This window comes from Schistocerca serialis, chromosome 6 (genome assembly GCF_023864345.2).
Source record: "Schistocerca serialis cubense isolate TAMUIC-IGC-003099 chromosome 6, iqSchSeri2.2, whole genome shotgun sequence".
Taxonomy (NCBI): domain Eukaryota; kingdom Metazoa; phylum Arthropoda; class Insecta; order Orthoptera; family Acrididae; genus Schistocerca; species Schistocerca serialis.
Genome location: NC_064643.1, coordinates 398,482,989 through 398,509,444, shown reverse-complemented (window position 1 = coordinate 398,509,444; position 26,456 = coordinate 398,482,989). Strand labels below are relative to the sequence as shown.

At 43.0% G+C, this 26,456-nt stretch overlaps 2 protein-coding genes across 3 annotated transcripts in view; one reads left to right on the top strand and one right to left on the bottom strand.

Annotated features, from left to right (window-relative positions):
- LOC126484068 (hemicentin-2-like) overlaps positions 1–26,456 on the bottom strand; it is a 1,942,222-nt gene that overhangs the window by 1,792,160 nt on the left and 123,606 nt on the right. The window lies entirely within an intron of this gene.
- LOC126484886 (transcription initiation factor TFIID subunit 4-like) overlaps positions 1–26,456 on the top strand; it is a 153,611-nt gene that overhangs the window by 105,876 nt on the left and 21,279 nt on the right. Inside the window, exon 3 of the mRNA XM_050108483.1 lies at positions 20,725–20,900. Within this exon, the coding sequence (XP_049964440.1) occupies positions 20,725–20,900 (176 nt within the window). The remainder of the gene's footprint in view (positions 1–20,724; positions 20,901–26,456) is intronic.

Here is a 26,456-nt window from a genome sequence, read left to right as displayed (position 1 = left end):
ATGTAATATGGAAGGTGAATGAAAGAATTACGCAGAGAGAAGAACAGAGATGATACTTTTATTGAAACGCAATTACTTCACTGAAGTCAACACGATTCATGATGCTTCGCTGCGCATTACAAAAGGGTGAACATGGTTGTTAATAGGATGTGTGACCACCGCCGATGTCAGTGCATGCATACTGGCCACAAAGCTGGCAACGAGTTCTTGTGGTACGTGTGTTTCGAGAGCTGGATAGTAGTTGGTTTATGAGGGCGTTCTGGAGGAAGTCTATCCACCGCATCCCACATTTCTTCTACAGGATTTAAGTTCGGATAACGGGCAGACCAGATCATTTGTGGCTCTTTCCAAGAGCTCCTCCAGCTACTCTGTTCGATGCGGTCGGGAATTTTCATCCACAAAAATAAAGTCAGAGCCAAGCGCACCCCTGAAAACATCCACATGGGAAAGGAGTACAGTGTCATAATAACGTCCACCGGAGAGTATTGTGTTCGAAGATTTGGAGGTCGGTATGCCCATGCAACATTATACCAGCCCACATCATAACACTACGACCACCAACATAATCATGTTCGACAATTTTTGGAGGGGGGGGGGAGCATTACTTACGTAATAACTACTTAGCGTAAATGCATGAAAGTGAGGAAGAATGTTGTCACTGGTCGTCAAGAGAATGATGATTGCCACATGTCGTGACGGCAGCTTGACTGGCGCCAGATGGGGCTGGCCCCACAACAAGAGGCAGTTGAAGGAACAGGAAAAGAAAATGTGTACCAATCAGCGAACACCTACGGTGCACTGTCGTGGTATTCTTCATTAAAACGTGCCCCGGAGACAACATTTGGATGAATTCACACGGCGACAGTCATCCGGAAACTGGAAGTAGGAAGAAGTGTGATTAGTGTAGCCGAGGAATTTTGTATTGCTCACAGCACTGTTTCACACAGACGGTGGGCGCTCCGAACCACAGGCACTGCTGCTCGAAGGAGAGGTTGTGGTCGAGCCCGATCAAATACAGCATCTGATGCTCGCTACATTTGGTAACAAATGAGACAGGACGCACGACAAACAGCGGGTACAGTTGCAACCACATTGAACAGCACCGAAAGGCACGGATTCTCACGCTCCACAATATCACGGTCACTGTATGGGGTTGATACCTTTTTGCCCGACGAGAAATAGACTGTGATCTGTTGACACCCGCACATAGGCGATGGGCGATGGTGGTGGTGACTAAAGCACAGGGAATGGACCAACGAGGAATGCGGTCCTGTGCTCTTTTCTAATGAAATAGATTCAGTCTGAGTAGGGTTCTCGACGTACCCTTGTGTGGTGAAAGGTGACAACACTTGATGCACCCAGGAACATAGTCGAATGTGATCGTTTTAGTGGTCCAGGTCTTATGGTTGGGAATATATAACGTTGCATTGGCGCACTGACGTCCAAATCTCTGACCACCGAACATTCACTGTTCAACGTTATTGTGGCACTGAACTCCTTTCTATGTGAGTATTTTCAGGGGTGCATTCGGCCTTAAATTAATAATGGACGACAATATGAAACCGCATCGAGGAGATCTTGGAACGAGAGGATATTAGGCGAATGGACAGACCTGCATATTTCCCGGATGAAATCCCATCGAATACCTGTGAGGTGTGTTGCAGCCCTTGTCATCAGCGATGATGGAGGTGGGGAAAGCCCTACCAAAAGAACTTCTCACAAACCTTGCGGCAAGCAAGCGAGCGCGTAGCAGAGCATGCACTGCCGTTTGCAATAAACACACACCCTATTAAGAAGAATCCTGTACCGACTTTTGTAATGCCTAGATCCATTACCAATCGAAATGACTTCATTGTAATTACTACTTTTTTAAATAAAAGTGTCATTTCTGTTCGTCTGATTGTGTATTTCTGTCAGTTATCTTCTCTACTATACTGGAGCAAATCTTTCTATCAATGATCCAAGTTTCAAGGAGCTAGGTTGCTTGGCAGTGTCACATCATGCAAAACATACTTTAGTCCTTAAGTGTTGCATATCAGTGAACGTACACATAAAAACGGAAAGCTTGTAGAATGAATGTTCACTCTGCAGTGGAATGAGCGTTGATCTGAAACTACGTGGCAGTTTAGAACTGTGAACCGGATATGGACTCGTAACCTGGACTTTGTCTTTCTCGAGTCAGTGCCGTGGCGACTGACTATCAAAGCCTGACTCACAGTCTTCCCTCACATGTTTGATTGCTCATGGACTACTACTCCCACGCTCCATACATCACAGAATTTCTCTTGTACACGGTGGCGGATTAGCGCTTGAAAGGATATTGGGCAGAAGTGGCGTACACATAGGGGGTTGTTTACCAATTTTCATTCCATTGCGGAGTGTGTGCTGAGCTCAAACTTTGTGGAAGAATAAAACTGAGACTTGCTTGAATAGCACAGACTCTTGAGCACTTTCTCACAAGAGGCAAAGGTCCGGGCTTCGAGTCGCGATCTGGCACGAAGTCTGCTAGGGTGATTCGAGTCTGTGCACAAAGCACCGAAGAATCAAAATTCATTGTGGAAATAAAGGCTGAAGCCAAGCCATTTCTCTGCAATATCCTTTCTTAGGGGGTTGTTTACCAATTTTCATTCCACTGCGGAGTGTGTGCTGAGCTCAAACTTTGTGGAAGAATAAAACTGAGACTTACTTGAATAGCACAGACTCTTGAGCACTTTCTCACAAGAGGCAAAGGTCCGGGCTTCGAGTCGCGATCTGGCACGAAGTCTGCTAGGGTGATTCGAGTCTGTGCACAAAGCACCGCAGAATCAAAATTCATTGTGGAAATAAAGGCTGAAGCCAAGCCATTTCTCTGCAATATCCTTTCTTCCTGGGGTGCTAGTCCTGCTAGATATTCAGGAGAACTTCTGTGAAATGTGATAGGAGAAGATGAGAGCGGAAATAAAACTGTAAGGATGGGTCCTGAGTCGTGATTGGATAGCTCAGTCACTAGAGCACTTGCTCACGAAAGGATAAGGTTCCAGGTTCGATGCCCAGTCCGGAATATAGTGTTAATCTGCGACGAAGTTTCAAGGAAACTTTAATTAGACATTATTGTGATCGAGGTCATAGATGTTGACGACAATACCTCAACTCTCCTTGCCTTAAAAATGCGAAATAAGCTTCAGAACATTTCCGAGGGACAGAGAGCCTTTCGTGTGACGCTATTTTGTTAGAAGATCACAGTAAAAGCTGCTGGTATGAACTAAGAATAGGACTGTTTTTATTGAAAAGTGTTAAGAGCCCATTCGGAAGTCGTGAAAATCAGTAATATTTTTTCTCAATAAAAACATGTGTTTTCAGTTATTGGCAATAGCATTGACGCATTACAGCAATAAACAGACATAAAACAATACTGCCACAAGTTAGTATAATCATTTGATGCTCACAGTCATGCAGCGCAACATTGAACAGTTATTACCAATATTAAATGTAATCTTTCGCTTACAAAAAAATCCGACTTTCACTATCAGTGAACTGTAGTAGCACACTTCTGGCTTCTGAGACCAAAGTTCTTCCTCACAACACTGCATTAAACGAATTCCATAGCGGCGTTAACTAGTCAAGCACACAACATAATTTGAAGATAAGTAGATGGTGCGATCTAAAGAGAGCAGCACTTCATACTAGAATGACCTCGTCGGAAAGTAGACCCAAATATGACAGAACGTAGCCATCATCCCTACACCGGATATGTCAAACAAGAGTTTTGTGTCTGGTTTTTGGGAGGCCAACTTCTCAGAAGGTTGGTTTGCCGAAAGCAGTACTTAATATACCCAGTACTGCGCCGCATTCTGTTTCATTGACAAAGGAGAATTTTCATTAAATTCTTTGGTCCATTTTCTCCAGAATATAGCAACCTGTTTACTGAAAATTTTTAACTTTTCCTACAGCCAGAAGGAAAGTATGAATCAAATGCGGCAGCCACGGTCAATTTTCGGGAGAATTAAATATACTACAATAGCAAGAAATGTGTGACAATTTTCCACGTATAGAGCACATAATTCAACAGTTCCACACTTCCTGTTACAGCCTCGTTTAACGTCATTGCATGTACCGTGTTTGACAGAGCTAACTAAACGATATGCCACGTTGCGATGATTTTTATAGGCTATGAGAGGTTAGCAAATGGTGACAAACAGTGGATATGTACAGACCATATTCGTAGGTACCTTCAGAAATTCTCTCATCGCAATGAACGAAAAGTGGAATTCTAGTCCAGGGTAGTGCGAACAGTTCACAAAACAAAGTGTCAGAATAAGACTATAATAATTATCAACGCTAGGGCACGATTTTGAAACAACAGCCCAATTAAAAACTTGAATGGAAGCTTCTCTCCTTACCCATCCCTTGAAACTATCTGGAAATACTATTCCACGTTACCCTATTGCGTCACGAAACGACTGAATAATCAGTGGCCAATTCGTCCTGTAATTAACGTCCTTATTAAAGGGTTGGTTGTTCAATAACTGGTTTGTTCAGCACCGGTAGTGCGTTTAGTCTTCTGCACGCACAGAGCCGTGTAACACCTACACTAATTAGCAGCGCCTGCCTCACAAAGGAAATGATGAGGCTAAAAGCGATTATTAATCTGTTCATCTCCGAGAGGAAAAAGCAGCGATATAATAGTGTTTCATAAATGCGTAAAAGATTCGTTATTATATCATGAAGCGTAATAAAGCCTCAGTTGCATAGGTGTGCGCAATCTAATCTGCTCAGATGCGGTACTTGGTAGCTGGTACGATAACTGCGCGTGACACATTTCCTTTGTTGTGCACCAAGCAAGAGATACACAACAAAAACCTGGAGAGGCTACCACCACACAGGTACAACTCTCACCTGGCGTCTCTCAGTGCCATCCAGCAGCCTCCAGATGGTGCTTATAAACTCAGATATCCACCTACGCCTGCGCTCCTTTCTTCAGCATTTTGCGCACGTCTGCCGATATTGTGCGAACCCAATACGGAGCGCTGACAACAGTGGGCTAATTATCTTACGACTTTTAGTGGTGGACATGAGATTTATTACGTTGACAGGTACAAAAAAGCGTCATAGACACTCAGATAGTTACAAAGCAGCAGTCAAATAGTTCACTACACTGCATGCAGTTAGTTCAGTACTGTACTATAAGACTACCTTCTAACACAGCAGTCGCCGTTTACGGAGAACTAAGACTAGTGACAAAGAATCTGCAAACATTACTAACAGTGATACAATAACATGGACTACAAAGAGGCAGCACAGTTAGGTATCATTGTACTGGGTAGTTATAATTAAAGTGATGCCACTGTCAGAGGTCCAGTGAGAGGTGTAATTATCGTATAGCACTGAAACTTGGTAGTGACAATGTACAAGTGATTTATGCTGGAAAAAAACTTGTTTAAATAATAGTCACCAAGCGCAAATATGACGTTGTACAGCATCTCTTCTATGTCTTCAAAAAATGGCTCAAAGCACTATGGGACTTAACAGCTGAGGTCATCAGTCCCCTAGACTTAGAGCTACTTTAACCTAACTAACCTAAGGACATCACACACATCCATGTCCGAGACAGGATTCGAACCTGCGACCATAGCAGCAGCGCGGTTCTTGAATGAAGCGCCTAGAACCGCTCGGTCACAAAGGCCGGCTCGTCTCTGTCTCCAGTGCTCATATTTAACAACTTGTGTGAGCAGTGGTTAATAATAAAATCAACATTATGCCTTTTGTCACTTGTTTGACTTTTTTCTGTCCATGTGCCGCTCGTAATCCACTATATGCGGAAATATTTCTATACGTTTTCCTTGCATTCACAGCTCCATATTTGTCCTGGTGGCGAAAACTGAATTAATTATTTTCCAGCCGAGCGGTTAAAGGCGCTACAGTCTGGAACCGCACGACCGCGACGGTCGCAGGTTCCAATCCTGCCTCGGGCATGGATGTGTGTGATGTCCTTAGGTTAGTTAGGTTTAAGTAGTTCTAAGTTCTAGGGGACTTATGACCACAGCAGTTGAGTCCCATAGCGCTCAGAGCCATTTGAACCAATTATTATCCAGTTTAGATCGGGGCTGCATTAACGCGTTGGCACATCTACCAAATTTCCCTGCCATACGATAATGACGGCCCACAGTGAACATCTTTGGGTAGCTGCACTTTAATTATAGCAAACAGGCATTAGGTTTAGGACATCAAGTCTCACACATGAAACTGTATCAAAGTTAAGTACCATTTGAAACATTTGATAAACGTTGTTTGTTTCTTCTTGTTATGTTGCCATCTCTTAAACATAGTGGCACGCTGTCAAACAGTTGTTTACTTTCATGTGCACAAATGAACCACCATAGCGAGGAAATGGATTTCTGCTATCGTGGATGTCTGAGGTGAATTAACAGTTGCATTCGGTTACGGCATTCGCAACATATTTCATATGCTGTTCTTTCTTAGTTAATACAGCTAATACTTACGTAAAGAAATGTTTTGAATTAATTGTCACCTTATGGGGTATTCAGATTCTGAATATCTGAAACTGATCTCTGGCGAGGTTTACAAGCCCCATTTTAAAGGTGAGAGAGACAACAGAAAACTCTACAAGTAACATTAGTTCGTTCGGCAAGAAGGTAGTCACCCTTTGCGGACAACATGTTACTACCATGTCACATTGCCTCCAATCTTTATAGAGGTTTCTAATCGCAGAGGAGAGAGTACGAAGTCTCTTATGGTATTCCATTATCAGCTACAGAATTGCAGGTATGTTAACTGCGACATTCCACACGCTGTTCCTAGATATTTTCCGTGGTATCAACATCGGATGATTAACAGGCCAGTTGTAGATGCTCTGGAGTGCAGAAGCACTCTCTACAAAAGAGTTAGTCCTTCAAGGTGTGAGGGAGAGCTTCCGTGCAGTTGAGAAGTAAGAGAGAGGTATTGCTGGATGTATAACTTTGTAGGCAGGTCACGAGCCATCTCTGGATAGTTCAGTCGTTCAGTCTGGCTCAAACCCTAGTCGCAGCGGAAGTGTTGACGTTGAGCTGTACTCCGCAGAAGACAAGACAAGTTTGCCGTATTGGTCGTTGAGTATTTAGCTATTCTGCTGGTTTAATGTTGTGGACTGCAGGCAGCCGTAGTTACTGTTCATTTTGTTTTTATTAATGTATGTTACCTGAAGATGGCGTTGAGTTGAAGAAGAGATAATGTGAAGTTTGATCCTGATTGTGTGAAGCCCAGCACACATGAGGATAGTAAATCATTTGTTTCTCGAGAAGGTTGGGCTCTTTAAATGATATTGTTGGTGTATACCGATCACAATTCACTACTGTAGCTTATATGAGTCTTAAATATTCGCAAATTCTAAATCATGTAATCCACGAGGTGGGTGACACTACGAAATTTAGACGTGCTATTGAAAGTATAAGTGAGGCCAAGATGACATATGTTGGCTTAGGCTTGCGCACCGTAAGAAAGTTCAATCTCCAGTTTAAGTGTACACCAGAGGTGTGTGAGGTGTGAGGTTTGTCCTTCCAGCCTGCCTGTCCCTACCTCTGTCCCCCATCACTGAAAGAACTCAACCTGTCGCAACGAGGATACGAGAGCACATGTAACTGACGCACCGTGATTAAACCAAGCCAACTTGTGTTTCTGCAAGCCTGAAAAGTTTCATGGGACCCACTGAGCCTGCTGTACCTAACAACAGGTTGTGCTATCAGTCCACCGTGGCTAGCCACGTGTATGCTTGCATAGGTAGTCTAACTGCAGTTCATTTATCGTAACGGTGGGAGCAGCAAAATGATCAAACTAAACTTAAAGGCGATACAGAACAAATTAAGAATTGAGGAATATATGCCAGTTACATAACTGAGTCCATGTTCAGCAGGGGAAATGTTTTCATGTGTTTATGTGGCAGCTTCAAATAAATTGGTTGGTGTCTCACAAAGCAAATGTTACTAAACACTCATTCAGGAACCTCGAGTATGTTACATGTTTGTAAATTGCTCGCTCCATAATTATTTTGAAAAAAGACAGACATAGTGGCTGACAAGTTGTGGAAATGTGTGCTAAGGTCCTGAGACAATTTAGCAGCGTACAGACTTTCTAAATTTAGAGCCACCATTGATTGTAATAGGAAAAATTATGGCTGAGTGGATATTGAAAACCTAAGTCAGATGGTATGTAAAACAGTGCAAGAAAGCTTAATAGGAAAGAAAAGCTTTCTTTAGAATTTACTTTTTAGATTAACAAAATATAACAAACTTCGAATTTGCAACAATGCATTTGGGAAATTTTAAGTGAAATATGCCGAAAAATGAAGAATAATATCCACGATTTTCTGGCCTGCAGTGACTCAAAATGCATATACATTTCATTGAGTCTCAAAACAAATGTGTATGAATTCCTAAGGGAAGAATGAAATAGGATCCGATTCAGATGAGAAATAGAAATTTCATATTCGACGTGAGATCTGTGAAGATCGTAAGACAAATATTGGCAGCATGGTAAAAATAATATTTCATAGACAATGAATGGGTTAACACTGCGATAAATTTGAAGCTAGATAGAAATTGAGTTACTAAAAGCACTGAACAAGGAAAAAAAACCGCCTACTAACTACTTCAGTGTATGACGTTTGTGTTATGAATTTTACCAGAGTCTCTGGACCATGTTCGCTGTGTATTTTATATCTGCTTTCTGTTCTGTCTAAATTACTTTAAGTAAGTGGTTTCATACCTATCTAACTCACGTCAATTCAGCAACATATTAAGGATCGAAAACAAGGAACAATTTATATGTAACTATTTCATTTTTTTTTCTCCAGTGAATATGATAATTTAATACAGAATTCATTGTACTCTATTATTTAATTCCTTTTTTTTCTTTTTAGAGAACGCAAGCGAAGAAAAGTTCGTTTTATGAAGATCCAGTTATTTTAAGAAGAATGTGTTTAGATTTTTGCATCTATTTAACAGAATTAAACGTGTTTTCTTCTATCAAGAAATTCTAACGCTTTTATGAACAAGCAAGTATTTACGTTTACTGGAACTATTGTACTTGATAATCTACCAGAAAGCAATTGATTGTCTTGAAGAAAAGAAAAAAATGAAAGCAAAATGCAGTTCCAGACATACAGTTTTCTCCTGCCTGGAAGTATCATATACGGGTACAAGCCTTTGTAAAGCGAAAATTAATTTTGGAAAGGAAACGCCAAGTAGAAAATCCAGTTGACTGTCTTAAAACCGGTTTCACTGATTGTAAATGAAGAATTCTCCGAACAATTATTGAGCAATGTTTACGATCGCGTTAGATTTGGCAATACTCTTCTGAGTGACATGTATTCCGGTTCGGTAGTGTCTCTTCTCTGTTTCGTGACCTTTTAAGAATTCCATAAGTTCAGGCTGTTGTAAATAGTAGTCATGAATTCGAAGAATTGTGCACAATTCAAATTCGTCGTGTTAACTATGAAACGACAAGCTATTACTATCAAGGCCACTGTCGATAACGGCTGGCTCCTGAAATACCATTTCCGTAGATGATCTTTTATTCATAATTATATCGACCACGCAGGGCACCGAAGTTCTAGGTGTTACTAAGACATCCTCTTCACTGAAGAACAGAAACTTTACATTTTCGTGCTATTACACACTGTCCATTCTGTACACCATTTTTTTTTTCTCTCTGAAGTGCGTTACGATTTTTCCGTTAAATAAGTAAATATTTTCTTCAGTAATGGCTAACTGTAGAGGATACAGTCTTCATATCCATATGAATTAAATTGTTGTCAAAACGAAGAAACACAGCCATACAGATATATTTTCTGCTACTTCTAACTGATGCAATCCACCACCGAAGATAAGTCTTACGGCGGACTTCGGATGGAGAAGTTTGTTGAGACGCTGTAAAGGAAATTATTAGAAATTATTGTGATACATTCTGCGGAGAACAGCTACTGATACCTATGTTTGAAGGTTAAGTTGTTTCAGATTCACTAACTAGTGTAGGCAAGAAATCACTCTATGAATGGAGTTAATAGAGAAAATGTGTTAATGTGTTGCTCCATGCCGGGAAGCACCAAGCACTGGAAGACCGCCATCAACAGTATCACGCTGGTGCTGTCGCGAATGCGTTCTACACAAATGTACCTAACCTCCTCTCATCAGTAAACAACAGCAATGCTCATTTTAATCTCAACGGTTCAACGCGTCTGTTACTGACAAGCTGCCTGCCAACACAACTTCGAGAGATAATCATCTCAACGGAATCCGCCTGAAGTCAGCGTACGCACACATTATTATTGACACTATTCTCACAATTTCCTTAGCTGGCAGACAGCACAATGCAAATAGTTTATTTTGTCTCATCGTATATCATCCATGGTCAGTCCTGAGATGAATGGAAACGAACAAATCCGTGCAATAAGGTGCGCACTAGACGGCTTAAGATCAGTGTTTCAGCAGTAAATACTCAGATTTTTCAGTTGTTCCCTTGTTCAAAGATAATTCTCAGGATATTGCTTTGGAAAAGATATTCGCCAGTTCTTTATTTGCCCTAATACGATCCGAGTTTGTGCCTGGTCTGTAGAGAAGTTCGGCACCAGTATCAATGTATTTCTATATCCCAATGTTCTTTCTTACGTATGTACGGCGACGTCTCCGTAGCAGTAGAAAATCATTTTTAGAAATCCTGAGTTACCACAATAAGACGCTCTGATGGTGAATAAATGGAGACTAGCCTAAAGGAAATCGTCATCAAACGCAGTTCAGTATACAAACTCAGTAAAGTCCAGCATGTAGACCAGTATCTAGTAACGGACGAGATCATATATCTAAGGAGATAATAATTTTAACGTCAGTGCTTTTCTTATGGTCAGAAATGAATGAATTGAGGGTGGCTACAGGAGCGGCAAGTCGGACAGCCGGGCAGGTTGAGGGCCTCAAGAGATACAGCAGAACTTTGTGAATGGGAAGGTGGAATGTAGCCTGACGGATGTTGCGGACAGGGCGGTACGAGGCCCAGCTGTTGAAGATGCAGTGGTGGGACTTCAACGCTCTGGGTGGTATTGCATGTCTACAAGCTGCCAGGGTCCATCTAAAACAAAGCCCACGAATCACATCCCAGAATTTAAACTATGTGTCCTATTCAACATAAAAATTGCTCTCTACATTCAACACATGTAGGCAAAGAAAGTTAGTTTCGTACCAAGGAATTTGGAAAAATATATTACTTTTGCAAAGTTACAGTTAATGCAAAGGAGGTTAAAACCTAAAGTAGCTGGGAGAGAGGTGCCAGGACCTGACTAGCAGTTACAAACCTAGGTTATGCGAGGTGGTCAGAAGACGATAGCGAAAGAAGCAGCATTTCGTCATGGGTAGTAGTGAGTGGACTTTATACACTTGTCTTAAATACACTACTGGCCATTAAAATTGCTACACCAAGAAGAAACGCAGATAATAAACGGGTATTCAATTGACAAATATGTTATACTACACCAGAGATGTGATTACGTTTTCACGCAATTTGGGTGCATAGATCCTGAGAAATCAGTACCCAGAAAAACCACCTCTGGCCGTAAAAACGGCCATGATACGCCTGGGCATTGAGTCAAACAGAGCTTGGATGACGTGTACAGGTACAGCTGCCCATGCAGCTTCAACACGATACCGCAGTTCATCAAGAGTAGTGACTGGTGTATTGTGACGAGCCAATTGCTCGGCCACCATTGACCAGAAGTTTTCAGTTGGTGAGAGATCTGGAGAATTTGCTGACCAGGGCAGCAGTCGAACATTTACTGTATCGAGAAAGGCCCGTACAGGACCTGCAACATGCGGTCGTGCATTATCCTGATGAAATGTAGGGTTTGGTAGGTATCGAATGAAGGATAGAGCCACAGGTCGTAACACATCTGAAACGTAACGTCCACTGTTCAAAGTGCCGTCAATGCGAACAAGAGGTGACCGAGAAGTGTAACCAATGGCACCCCAGACCATCACGCCGGGTGATACGCCAGTATGGCGATGACGAATACACGCTTCCAATGTGCGTTCACCGCGATGTCGCCAAACACGTATGCGACCATCATGATGCTGTAAACAGAACCTGGATTCATCCGAAAAAATGACGTTTTGCCATTTTAAATTTCGCGTCTGTAGCACGTCATCTTCGTGGTGTAGCAATTATAGTGGCCAGCAGTGTACGTATAAAAAGCCATTAAACATTTATTCGTGTAGTAACACAACTCTTTTTCTGTGTCAGGTGTGTTAAGATATCTTTCGTGCCTTATCCATGCCGAAAACCTGGTTGAAAAGTGTTTACCAGGTCAAAATGCTCTGCGTACCATTCCCTTGCCATTTAATCATTTCACGTGACTTCTAAGGAACAAAAATCGGTCATTACTCAGAATGAATGAAGCAATGCTTAAATGGAAGAGGCTTTAATTTTTTTCGTGTGATTCTCAATCTGTTTAATGTTACTTTTCTATTTGAAAATTACGGGTTTCATCCACGATGGCGGTTTCCTAAATGGATGCCCTGTTGGTTACATAGCACAGGGTTGGGCAAATTAAAGTGGACCGCTCGAGTGGATACGATTGGTAGTGAATGTCTGCACACAACCACGCGCACACCACGTGCGCTTCCGTCACGTGATCCACACCGGTTCAGAGCGTGGTGCGGGTTGTGTCAGTGTGAGTGGAGCAGTGCGGAGTAGACGTTGGTACTCACAGTGGAGCAGCGGATGTTCGTTGTGGAAAGTTACGTGACAACGAAGTCGTATAAACGGAGTAGTCAGCGGTTTAATGGTATCAAAGTGTCAGCGAAGAGTGCCTTGCAACACTTAGATCGAGAATGTAGTCAGGCAGGATCTGTTTTGAACTAGTCAAAAAAATTCCGAAATGTGACCATATACGAGCAAATGTGGCTGCAGTTCGCCAAAAAATGCTTCAGATTCCCGCCATATCAACCGGACGCCGGCCGCAAGAGACCAGAATATCGCGTCAATCATGCGGACGAATACTCCACCTGGGCATGAAGACCGGCAGCGACCCTGGCTGTCCATCCACGTCACCTGGTATGTCAGTGTTCGATTCTAAATCTACATCTACATCCATACTCCGCAAGCCACCTGACGGTGTGTGGCGGAGGGTACCTTGAGTACCTCTATCGGTTCTCCCTTCTATTCCAGTCTCGTATTGTTCGTGGAAAGAAGAATTGTCGGTATGCCTCTGTGTGGGCTCTCTGATTTTATCCTCATGGTCTCTTCGCGAGTTATACGTAGGAGGGAGCAATATACTGCTTGACTCTTCGGTGAAGGTATGTTCTCGAAACTTTGACAAAAGCCCGTACCGAGCTACCGAGCGTCTCTCCTGCAGAGTCTTCCACTGGAGTTTATCTATCATCTCCGTAACGCTTTCGCGATTACTAAATGATCCTGTAACGAAGCGCGCTGCTCTCCGTTGGATCTTCTCTATATCTTCTATCAACCCTATCTGGTACGGATACCACACTGCTGAGCAGTATTCAAGCAGTGGGCGAACAAGCGTACTGTAACCTACTTCCTTTGTTTTCGGATTGCATTTCCTTAGGATTCTTCCAATGAATCTCAGTCTGGCATCTGCTTTACGGCGATCAACATTATATGATCATTCCATTTTAAATCACTCCTAATGCGTACTCCCAGATAATGTATGGTATTAACTGCTTCCAGTTGCTGACCTGCTATTTTGTAGCTAAATGATAAAGGATCTATCTTTCTGTGTATTCGCAGCACATTACACTTGTCTACATTGAGATTCAATTGCCATTCCCTTCACCATGCGTCAATTCGCTGCGGATCCTCCTGCATTTCAGTACAATTTTCCATTATTAAAACCTCTCGATATACCACAGCATCATCCGCAAAAAGCCTCAGTGAACTTCCGATGTCATCCACAAGGTCATTTATGTATATTGTGAATAGCAACGGTCCTATGACACTCCCCTGCGGCACACCTGAAATCACTCTTACTTCGGAAGACTTCTCTCCATTGAGAAAGACATGCTGCGTCCTGTTATCTAGGAACTCCTCAATCCAATCACACAATTGGTCTGATAGTCCATATGCTCTTACTTTGTTCATTAAACGACTGTGGGGAACTGTATCGAACGCCTTGCGGAAGTCAAGAAACACGGCATCTACCTGGGAACCCGTGTCTATGGCCCTCTGAGTCTCGTGGACGAATAGCGCGAGCTGGGTTTCACACGACCGTCTTTTTCGAAACCCATGCTGATTCCTACAGAGTAGATTTCTAGTCTCCAGAAAAGTCATTATACTCGAACACAATAAGTGTTCCAAAGTTCTACAACTGATCGACGTTAGAGATATAGGTCTATAGTTCTGCACATCTGCTCGACGTCCCTTCTTGAAAACGGGGATGACTTGTGTCCTTTTCCAATCCTTTGGAAAGCTACGCTCTTCTAGAGACCTACGGTACACCGCTGCAAGAAGGGGGGCAAGTTCCTTCGCGTACTCTGTGTAAAATTGAACTGGTATCCCATCAGGTCCCGAGACCTTTCCTCTTTTGAGCGATTTTAATTGTTTCTCCATCCCTCTGTCGTCTATTTCGATATCTACCATTTTGTCATCTGTGCGACAATCTAGAGAAGGAACTACAGTGCAATCTTCCTCTGTGAAACAACTTTGGAAAAAGACATTTAGTAAATTTGGCCTTTAGTCTGTCATCCTCTGTTTCAGTACGATTTTGGTCACAGAGTGTCTGGACATTTTGGTTTGATCCACCTACCGCTTTGACATAAGACCAAAATTTCTTAGGATTTTCTGCCAAGTCAGTACACAGAACTTTACTTTCGAATTCATTGAACGCCTCTCGCATAGCCCTCCTCACACTGCATTTCGCTTCGCGTAATTTTTGTTTGTCTGCGAGGCTTTGGTTATGTTTATGTTTGCTGTGAAGTTCCCTTTGCTCCCGCAGCAGTTTTCTAACTCGGTTGTTGTACCACGGTGGCTCTTTTCCATCTCTTACGATCTTGCTTGGCACATACTCATCTAACGCGTTATGTACGACGGTTTTGAACTTTGTCTTGTAAACTGGAAGTCTGCTCCTCCTGATGTATCTTCTGCGTCGGTACGGCATGGCTGTGTGCTCGCTGCGGCTGCCTCGAGTCGAATGAGCCTGCAGCTGCCTCAGTACCGGATGACGCCACTGATAAGACGTCACCGCGCCAGTTAACAGCGCCGTTGCCCAACAGGACGTGAATTACTTTGTGTGATGAGCCCTCAAGTCTAAGACGTATCGCAACAACCTTCACAGTCTTCAAGAACTGCAGCAGAACATTTCGGATGAGATAGCAGCAGTTCCAGCAGTCCAGCTTCGATCCACCTTCAGCAGCTTGCTGACCAGTGCTCAAAAGTGCCAAGAGAAAAATGGAGGTCACTTTCATCATTTGCTATGGTCCTTTCCTCTGTTTATTTGAACGCTGAAACACTGCTATCCGGGCCACTTTTATTTGCCCTTCCGTGTATCAGAAGTTATATTAATTGCATACATAATTATACGACAAAAATAAAATAAAAATGAAAAATAAAAATAAATGTGTCTTTCATTTGAGCGTAGCTTCATTCATTCCGAGTTATGATGGATGTTTCTTGCTTGCAAGTGTCGTGAAATGTGATTAAACGGCAAAAGAATGGTACGCAGGGCATTTTGACCTAGTACCCACTTTTAACCAAGTTTTCGGCATGGACAAGGCACTACAGATATCTTAGTAGACAGAAGAAATCGAGTTGTATTACTACACGAATAAATACTTAATGGCTTTTTATAAGTACGTAGGTTGGAACTTAAATAGTGGCAACACTGTGGTGGAGACACTATGCAATGGAATATTCTATTTCCGCTGTAGGCACACGTTGTTCACATACCTACCTTACCTACGAGAAAATAGACTCGCCCGCCCGAAGTCACCGGCGTGCGCACAATCGAGGGAAACACAGTCACTTGTGGGCGACCGGTCTAACGTAGCGGTGTCACTATGTTTTCAAAACAGAAACAACGCAGACCGTCAATGCACAACTGCACAACTGCGACCACTTTCCGAAAGAAGCGGTGACACTTTCTGCGCAACCCATCCATCATTTTGCACGACAATGCGCTGGCGCATACAGCGCAAGCTGTGGCTGCTCTGTTCAGTCGATGGGACTGGGAAGTACTGTCTCATCCACCATACCCCCAGGACTTAAGTCCTTGTGACTTTTATTTGATTCCGAAGATGAAGGAACCACTTCGTGGCATTCGCTTCAGAACTGCACCAGAGATTCAACAGGCAGTAGACCGCTCCATTCGCACCATCAACTGATCAGGCTCTGCTAACGGTATACTACGCCTTCCAAATCGCTGGCAATGGGTTCTACACAACGCTGGTGACTACTTCGAATGACAGTAACAGATGCAAACATGTAACTCTTTTGTATCGGTTATGAATAAATAGTTGCCACTATTTAAGTTCCAACCATTTATTCATGCGTATAACGGACTCCTCTTGCCTGTCCTTTCTCAAAAATTGAAGTGCTTGGAACTGCCAGAGAATTTCAGCTATAGCCTTCTGTCCCTGTTGAAAAGCAACCAGGTTAATAATGTTTTCGGATAAGGGCGCTGCAGGAATAGGGACGACAAGTACAAGGGTGGAACAACGATCGGTTCTCTATCGTTTGCTGTTTAACATTTGTACCAATGACCTCCGCCGTATCCTGTTAGAATTAGTACATTTCACTTGCCGAGGATCTGTTTATTCATGCTACTGATGATTCCTTGGGGGCCGTTCCAAGTAATTCGGATGTAACAATACACGACTTCGGACAGTGGGTACAGGTGAATGAATTTACATTACACTTAGCAAGCTGGAAGTCAGGAGCTACTCACGTCACGGACTGTAACCGACTGAAGCCACTCGACTGGGTGCTAGCCCCTTTAAATGACGTGTTAAATATCTAAGCCCCTATATAGACGTAAGCTTCACTGGTCCGGCGAAATAGCCCGCATCAAAGCTATGAAAGCGCTCTCAGTATGCTTCATGTCGCGACTGGAAACGTATGGAGTATGGGTCTCGTAATAGCTTTTCATATGCATGGCGCGCTGCTGCACGCTCTTCTAGATTACGCCTGCATGTTGTATGGCACCGCCCCAGGCAGCTGCTGCATACACTCGACAAGTGTCGATACAAAGGGCTGCGATTGTGCATAGGAGCTCCAGACTCCACACTGACGAACGCGCTGTTAGGAGAAACAATGGAAGCATCGTTGCCAGTACGTAGAAAAAACCTCAATATTAAACTTATAATGAAACAACAGCAATGGTTTGGGGAAGAGCGGGTAAAAAAAATTTTTGTACTTCCAGTGCGGTGTTATAACAACCGTTACTGTACCCATAAACCAACATCCCCACATGTGGAGGCGTTTTCAACTCTAAATAGGTCCACCTTATTCGAAGAACCCGTCTGTTACTATACTTTGAGTAAGTTTATGACCACATCACGTAGGTACTGGAAGTCCATATTTCTCTGGCATACTCTGAAAACCCGATAGTCAATAACAGTAATTTAGAACGCCTTCTCGAGCGGTAGCGAGGTGCTGTGTTTATGTATAACGAGGGGTTTAAATACATGGACCCCGTCGGCGTTGCCTATGTTGATATTAAAAATGACAGGTGTGAAATGTTTGGTCTACCGAAATAGACATCAATTTACACAGCTGAGGTCCTAGCCACTAACACGGAAGTAAGTTATGACATGACATTAGTAGCTGGCCAGCTTGTAATACTCAACGGTCTCGCTCTCCGCGGTGGAAGTACTTACTTCAGTTGGGATTGTGTCACTGGCGTGCTTGCGCGCGCGTGTATATATATATATATATATATATATATATATATATATATATATATATATATGTGTGTGTGTGTGTGTGTGTGTGTGTGAGGAATTCTTTCGAACTGTTTGGAATCTGTTTATCAACATAAGAGGCCAATGTGTTTATTTCCGTGTTATTCCTGTATTATTAACTATTAACCACATAAGTGAGATTTCTTCACCTTCCAACACATTGCATGTTTAGCGTATTGTGTTATTCACCGTATTGGCTAGTTGAAGTTTGTTTTAACTTTCGAAGAAGTCATATGTATGCAGTGGCTGTAAGCTGAAAGAAAAAGACTTGAAGTGAAAGCTGATGGCCTTAACAAAAGCCAACAGCAGTTCAACCGGTTGCACCAGACAAAACTACCATTACCTGCAGTGTGGTTGTGACGCTTCTCGGGAAAATCCTTGAAGCTGGATCAGACGCAGGCGAAATGAAATGTAAAGTTTGGACGACGAAGACTTAACTGTGAAGTAGCTTTGCGCAAGATTAATGTCACATTCGATAAATTCTGGCAAAATTTAATGCAACACGAATTTCTCAACAACGTTTCGATGATTTGCACACGAATCCCACTGATTTTGTTTATTATGGATGCAAAAACGGTTCAAATGGCTCTGAGCACTATGGGACTTAACATCTGAGGTCATCAGTCCCCTAGAACTTAGAACTACTTAAACCTAACTAGCCTAAGGACATCACACACTTCCACGTCCGACACAGGATTCGAACCTGCGACCGTAGCAGTCACGCGGTTTCAGACTGAAGCGCCTAGAACCGCTCAGCCACTGCGGCCGTCTATTATGGATGCAACCGGTGTACAATATTTGGTATTTCGCATAAAAAACAATAAAAGTCATACTAAAATATCCGTTTCGCTTTGCCGGAATGGCATTACCAATGACACAAAACTTCTTTCTTCCGATCTATTTCCTAGGAGCGGGTAAAGCAACATCTGGAGAATACTACGAAAGTCTTCTAAAGGAGGACGGATGAAAAGTACGCGGAAAGTTGATGCTTCGTACAAACGTAATAGCAAACGTGAAGAGCTTTTACGCATATCTGTGGTACCAAAACTCCACATGATGGGTAGAATCAGTTAGGAGAAAAGTACGTCGTTCAAAATACACTTAATTGTAATGTTTGTATACAGACTGAAGCGACGAATGGAAATTTGTACCAAGGGCAGGATTCGAAACCTTGTCTCCCATTCATTACGCAGCTGTGCTAACCACTACACCATCTGGGACAGTCGCTTTGCACAACTTTACATACTACCTTAGCATGTCTCCCTCCTGAATCCAAATTCCCATTCACACCTCAGCGCACTTGGTATTCCCTGAGACTCGAACGGCATCACAAAGCCTCTCCCATTGTATTGTACAACACCTCAGTATCGAACGGAGGGGGGGGGGGGTATCCTAGTTGAATCCCAGGCATAGGAGCTTTTATCAAATGAGACCATATGATTCCAATGACCTTTCCAAGTCCCATCTATGTTGTCTATATGCAGACTGAAGCAATAAATGAAAATTTGTACCAAGGCGGGGATTCGAACCCAAGTCTCCTGATTCAGTTTGCATGCATACATCACAGATGTCTGAGACAGTGAAAGATTTCTGGAACTATACTAGGTGACTCATACGAGAAATAAGTACCTCCTAGATGATACGATCTGCTCGGGGTTATAGCTCAATGGTAGCGGTCACATTTCGCAATTTTTCGACGAATCAGTAACGCATCTTCATCTGGCGGAGTTCGGGGTATGACATTCGTTAAAATGTCGCGGCATTTCTTTGCCGCCCTACAGCTGCAGGCTAGACACCTTTTGATCAGCTTTGTTCTCCATGGAAGCGTACGGTAACAGGTAAATTACTGTGTTAAAATGATCAGTATTGGACTTCCAAACCAGAAAATCTTCACTTTGCTCCAGTACCACCCAAAGTTTGATCACCGTATGTGCTCACAACGGACTTTTGCGTAAAAAATAATAAAATAAATATCATTGGGGCGTGACGTGTCAAAGGAAGTGATTAACTCTTCAGTTCGTTGCACATTGTGGAAAGAGCTCAAGAGTTAAAGAGATCCAAAAATAAATCTCTCATCTGTGTGTGCTACTTCGAGAATCGTGAAAATATTTACTGGTCGAAAACGCTTGTACAGAAATTCCGAACAGAGCTTGTGGAAGTTAATCCTCGCCGAAAACGTTGTGCGTTTTCGTTTCATTCCGGCAACATACGAGATTAATATTTTTCAGGCGTTACTAGACGAAATACGCCGTTGTTTCGTGCGGATCCCACTTAATCAAAGTTCTCTTTGGCCACAGCAGTTTCCGAGCGAGCTTATAACTAACGAGATCAACCATCGCACTCAAAAAAGTCACAACTTTGTAAAACCAATGTTTTTTGGTAAGCGCATTTCTGAAACAAATGACGTTTTAGCTCTGTTTTGTGTCGCTTTTTTTCCAGTTTCTAGGGAAAAAAGGGAAGGGGGGGAGGGAGGGAAAGGGCTTCGAATTACGTCTCTAACTGAACCAAACATTTAGGCATAATGCGATTTTATGGGCTATTTGCCGAATTAAAAAAGATTCACTCGCGATAATCCTCTTAGCGCGGTTCAGAATTTCCAGTATTTACGCGGCGTCCGGCGCGCTGTGACTTGGGCAGAGCGCGCGTTGCCGGGCGACGCGACACATGTCGCGGTCCTCGCCGGCCATCTGCGGGCGCTTTGTTAATTATTGCCGGCGGCGGGTTGCGGGCTGAGGGCTGCGGGCTGCGGGCTGCCCGGTAATCGGATTCTCGGGCGCGCGGCCTCAACCGGCAGATTCCTCCAAATTGGCCGCCCCGCCCCGCCCGAGGTCCAGCTCCAGCACGGCCGGCGCCGCCGCTTCATTATACAGGGGGCTCCGGTAGTCTCGCGGCGGGCGCTCTGCGCGCCATCTACAGTGAGTCTGCTGCGCACATACCGGATAAAGGAAATATGCGTGCGGTCGTGTGTACGTAAGTACGTATCGAAGAACTCGCGACGGTTTAGTAGCTATTCTTGCGACAGTATTGGTTAAAAATAGTCTTGGTTGCAATTTTAGTTATTTATTTTTCAACGACGCATTTCGTCCTAATTTAGGCATCTTCAGGTTATCTTTTCTAGATGGAAGTGAGAGGCACCATGATCTGCATAACACGTTCCCGTTCACAGGAGCGAGTAACAGCATTACGCTTACTACTTGAGTCCCCATCTTACTCTGTTACTCGCTCCTGTAAACGGGAACGTGTTATGCAGATCTTGGTGCCTCTCACTTCCATCTAGAAAAGATAACCTGAAGATGCCTAAGTAAGGCGAAACGCGTCGTTGAAAACTAAAAAACTAAAATCGCAATATGCACATCTTGGTGCCTCTCGCGTCCATCTAGAAAAGATAACCTGAAGATGCTTAAATAAGGCGAAACGCGCCGTTGAAAAATAAAAAAAAATTTACAACCAAGACTGTTTTTAACCAATACTGTTAAGCACTGGTTTGCTGCATGCCACATATGGATTGAAGAATTTCTATTGCTGCGACACTTGCATCACGTTAGTACTTCCTCGGGGCACTGTTGCATGGCTACGTACTGAACAAGTCAGATGTAGCCAAACTGGACAAATAGTTACAAACTGACGGGGTTGCCTATGCCAAGTTCCTTGTCTCCCTTTGTGGTCATTTTTTTATGGTTTATTCCTACCCGAAGGCTTTGAACACTACAAGATTCAATCTAGGGATGGGAAAAACTGACTGGTGAGTACTATCGACAGGGGACATCATACTGATTCCATATTTTTAGATTTCCAGAAAGCTTTTGGCACCGTTCCTCACAAGCGACTTCTAATTAAACTTATTGCCTATGAAATATAGCACCAGTTGTCTGATTAGGGTCGTGATTTGCCGCCAGAAAAACCACAGTTCGTATTAACTGATGGAAAATCATTGAGTAAAACAGAAGTAATATCTGAAGTTCCCCAAGGAAGTGTTATACGCTCTCTGTTGTTCATAATCTACATTAACAATTTAGGGCCGGCAGGGGTGGCCAAGTGGTTCTAGACGCATTGACCATACTACACTACCTAGAACCTATGAGGACAGTTTAACAGTACTCGGGAATTGGCTTCAGTGCAGCTTAATTCGGCTTATATTCGTTGTAGTGGTCCATATTATTTTAAAATACATGGGCAAGGGTAGCGTGTGATTGGAAGTTTGCAACCTCCTGCAGGAATTGCGCCATCTTATGCTGGCCTTTTCATCGCAGAGGTGGATTATGCCCTACAACATCGCGTAGAGAATAAAGCCAACAGAACCTGTTGCATGGCCGAGCGGTTCTAGGCGCTACAGTCTGGAACCGCGCGACCTCTACGGTCACAGGTTCGAATCCTGCCTCGGGCATGGATGTGTGTGATGTCCTTAGGTTAGTTATGTTTAAGTAGTTCTAAGTTCTAGGGGACTGATGACCTCAGATGATAAGTCCCATAGTGTTCATAGTCATTTGAACAATTTCGAAGACAATCTGGGCAGCCCTCTTAGACTGTTTGCGGATGATGCTCTTATTTGCCGTCATGTAAAGTCATCAGATGGTTAAAACGAATTACAAAATGATTTAGACAGATATCTGTATGGTTCAAAAAGTAGCAATTGATTTTTAACAATGAAAAATGGGAAGTCACCCGCATGAGTACCAAAAGGTATCTGCAAAAGTTGGGTTACACGATGAATCACCTATATCTAAAGGCTGTAAATTCAACTAAACACTTAGGGATTACAATAACGGATAACTTAAACGGGAAGAATCACATGGATAACATTGTTGGGGAAGCAAACGAAACACTGCGATGTATTTGCGAAACACTTAGAAAATGTAACAGGTCTACTAAAGATACTGATAACACTAAGCTTGTCCATCCTCTTCTGGGGTATTGCTGTGAGATGTCCGATCCGCATCACATAGGATTCACGGAGGACATCGGAAAAGTCCAAACTATCGCCAAATGAAGAAGAGAGAACCACGAATTGCGGTGGCAGTCATTAAAACAAAGACTATTTCGTTGCTTCAGGACGTTCTCATGAAATTTCAATGAACTACTTTCTCCTCAGAGTGTGAAAATATTTTGTTGGCGCTCAACTACATAGGAAGAAATGATCACCATAATAAAAGAATAGAAACCAAAGGTCCACGGAAAAATCTAAGTGTTCCTTTCTCCCGAGTGCAATTGGAGAGTGGAACGGAAGAGAAATAATTTAAAGGTAGCTCGATGAACCCCCCTGCCAGGCACTTAATTCAGAATTGCATAGTAATCATGTAGATGTAGATATCGGTATTTTAATTCTGAATAACGCTATTGTTCGGTTAGGAAAGGTGGTTTTTATTTTTATTAATAATCGAGTAAAAAAATGAAAATTAATTAGCCGTAACAGCAGTGTTAAAATTTTTCGTTTTTAAATAAACCCTTTCTTTTAAAAGAAAAAGGAGTAACTTTTATTCATAAAATTTGATTCATGGCAACTTTACGTTATTACAGAAAATGGAACACATGGTATTAGAATTGGTACAGCTCTGCTGAGACAGTAATGTTCCTGTTGCCGTGTGTCGTCGTTTTAGGTACGCGTGTTCGCGCAGTGTGCAGGGCTTTCCCCCACCTGATACCAATGGCAGATTCTCGCTGTCGTCACCGGACATCCGTTGTTTTTCAGAATGCACCAAATTTAGTCGCAAATTTTTTTCGAAACGACGCAGCAATGATGTACAGAGCTTCATTTCCTTTAAAAGATTGAAAAGGTGTCTGTCATTTCTTTAAAATAATAAAAGAGCAGGTAAATTGTAGTGATAGTAATAAAATAAAATCAACAATTGCATACAATAAAAATAGAAAGTAGCCTTTCTGCTGAATGTTTTAAATAATATGCCTCCATGTGTTTGAAAAAGAACAAATTAACATGAAAAACAGACTTCTTCAACCTCAGTTTTTACCTTTTAGCACTGACTATTTGTAATTCCCAAAAAGTGGTTTGATACCAGATTTCAATGTGATTTTTGATCAGGGTACGAAAAATTAGAATCAATAGAATAATAACAACCTGTGACCTTTCGAGAGAAGCAGCAAACGTTGCAGTGGCCTTAGTTCTCTATTTAATTCAGTATTTTAATTCTGTGCATCTTGAAAATGAGAAAGTAAAAATTTTTCAATCTTTATTTGAATTCTATGATTATTACAGGAAATAATACGAATAACAAACTAAAAATCGGCTGTTTCAGAAACCACTTATTTTGAGTAGTCTTAACAGTCAGATTAAACTGACGTGAAAAAAAGAAGATATGAGACGATACCCGTTTGTTTCACCGGCTAACCGCCAACCCCAATTGAATACTGCCATCTTTTGAAAGTAGGTCCGATCAAATGAATCGGGACACCTGTTGGTATCAATTAATAAGGTGTGGGGCCACCCTTCGCTTTTATGACGACTTTAACTGTGATGGGGACGCTTTCAATGACGTGTCTGAATGTCTGTGATGGAATGAGAGTCTATACTTGCTCGAGAGCCGAAATCAATGAAGGTAATGATGTTGGACGCTGCGTACTGCACTCGAAGTCGACGTTGCAGCTCGTACCCAAGAGTGGGTACAGATCAGGACTCTGATTCATTTCAGGAATATTGTCCACAAACCACTGCGTCACAGATGCTGCGTTATGACAGGGTATACTGTAATTTGATACAAACAATCATAATCTCCGAACTGTTCCCCTGCAACACACACTGCTGTAAGTTGGGTTCATGTCCTTCCTCATTTAGCGTTTTCCTAACATAACTAGGCCTAAAAACACGTCCAGTACCATAATACCAACTACTCGGCTCTTCAGTGTTGGCACTACGCTTGATGGCAGGTTACGTAGTCCAGGCATTAGCCAAACACCAACCGTTCCATCGGTTGCCTCAGGTTATAGCATGACTTCCAGGTCACTTGTTTCCAGTCGTCCACCGTCCAATGGCGTCGCTCTTCACAGCACCTCAAGCGTTGCTTACTATTGATTAAAGAGAGGTGTGGCTTATGAGGAACTGCTCGACCATTCTTTTAACTCCCTACCCACAGTCGTTGCACTAGCTAGAGTTCGGTAGACCTGCTGAAACCACGAGAGATTCCTCCCACTGGTTTCATGCGACTGTTTGCAAGTACCCTCTGCAAAGTTAGACCATACATGTGCGTCAGTAAATGAAGCCCGTCTGGTCTTCGTTAGGCCCTAGTTGTTCCTTCGCATTTTCACTTCATGCTCGCATCACCAACCCTCGACTTGGGCAGCCTTAGAAGGGCTAAAATTTCCCTGAAAGATCAGTTACCCAAGTAACATCCAATGAGTAGTCCATGTTCGAAGTCGCTGAGTCCTCCTGAACGTGCCAGTCGCTGCTACTCTCCACCTCCACTGACAACACACTCCTTGCTGACTTCTGTTACACTGGCAGGTCTGCATCTCCTGACATCTGGTAGTTACTTCCCCGTTAGCCAGAGGTGTATGGATACTTTCATCAGATACTGTACATAGATGACACATTTTTAATGTAGTATGACCCAATGGCGAGAAGATTCACCAGTTCTCGGGCCATCTGAATCCCGATTTGGACATCTCATTTACCACAATGCTGGTAAAGGACGCAAGTCTTACCTTCTTGGATCTCTTCGTTCATTATGAAATCGACCACATCCGGGGGCGTGCTGTCTTCTGCATTCTACATATTTATTCTTCATGCTTACATATTTATTTCCCACCGGCCGGAGTGGCCGTGCGGTTCTAGGCGCTGCAGTCTGGAGCCGAGCGAGCGCTACGGTCGCAGGTTCGAATCCTGCCTCGGGCATGGATGTATGTGATGTCCTTAGATTAGTTAGGTTTAATTAGTTTTAAGTTCTAGGCGACTGATGACCTCAGAAGTTAAGTCCCATAGTGCTCAGAGCCATTTGAACCATTTATTTCCCAACATAGTCACCGTGGCGACAAACACGTTCTCTCAAGGGTAACGCCAGTTTGCCACTGTAAAATGTTTGACTCTGTTGAGGAGCCAGAACCTCACTCCGATTGCACTGCCTCATCACTATCAAAGTGAAGTCCTCGAAGATGTTCTTTAAAGTCTGGAAACAGATGAAAAAACGAATGGGCCCAAGTACGGACTGTATGGAGGGTGATCGACTGCAGTGAACCCAAGGCGTCGAATTGTTGCAGATGTGTGTGCTCCGGAATTGTCATGCTGAAGGATAGGGTACGCCATGTGTCAACGAACTCAACAACTTCGGCTGGACGGGGTGGCCGAGCGGTTCTAGGCGCTACAGTCTGGAACCGCGCGACCGCTACGGTCGCAGGTTCGAATCCTGCCTCGGGCATGGATGTGTGTGATGTCCTTAGGTTAGTTAGGTTTAAGTAGTTCTAAGTTCTAGGGGACTTGTGACCTCAGAAGTTAAGTCCCATAGTGTTCAGAGCCAGAGCCAAATTCGTGCTTTCAGTTTTCTGAGGAACTTGCATTAGCTTCCACAGTTTCTGGTGGTACCC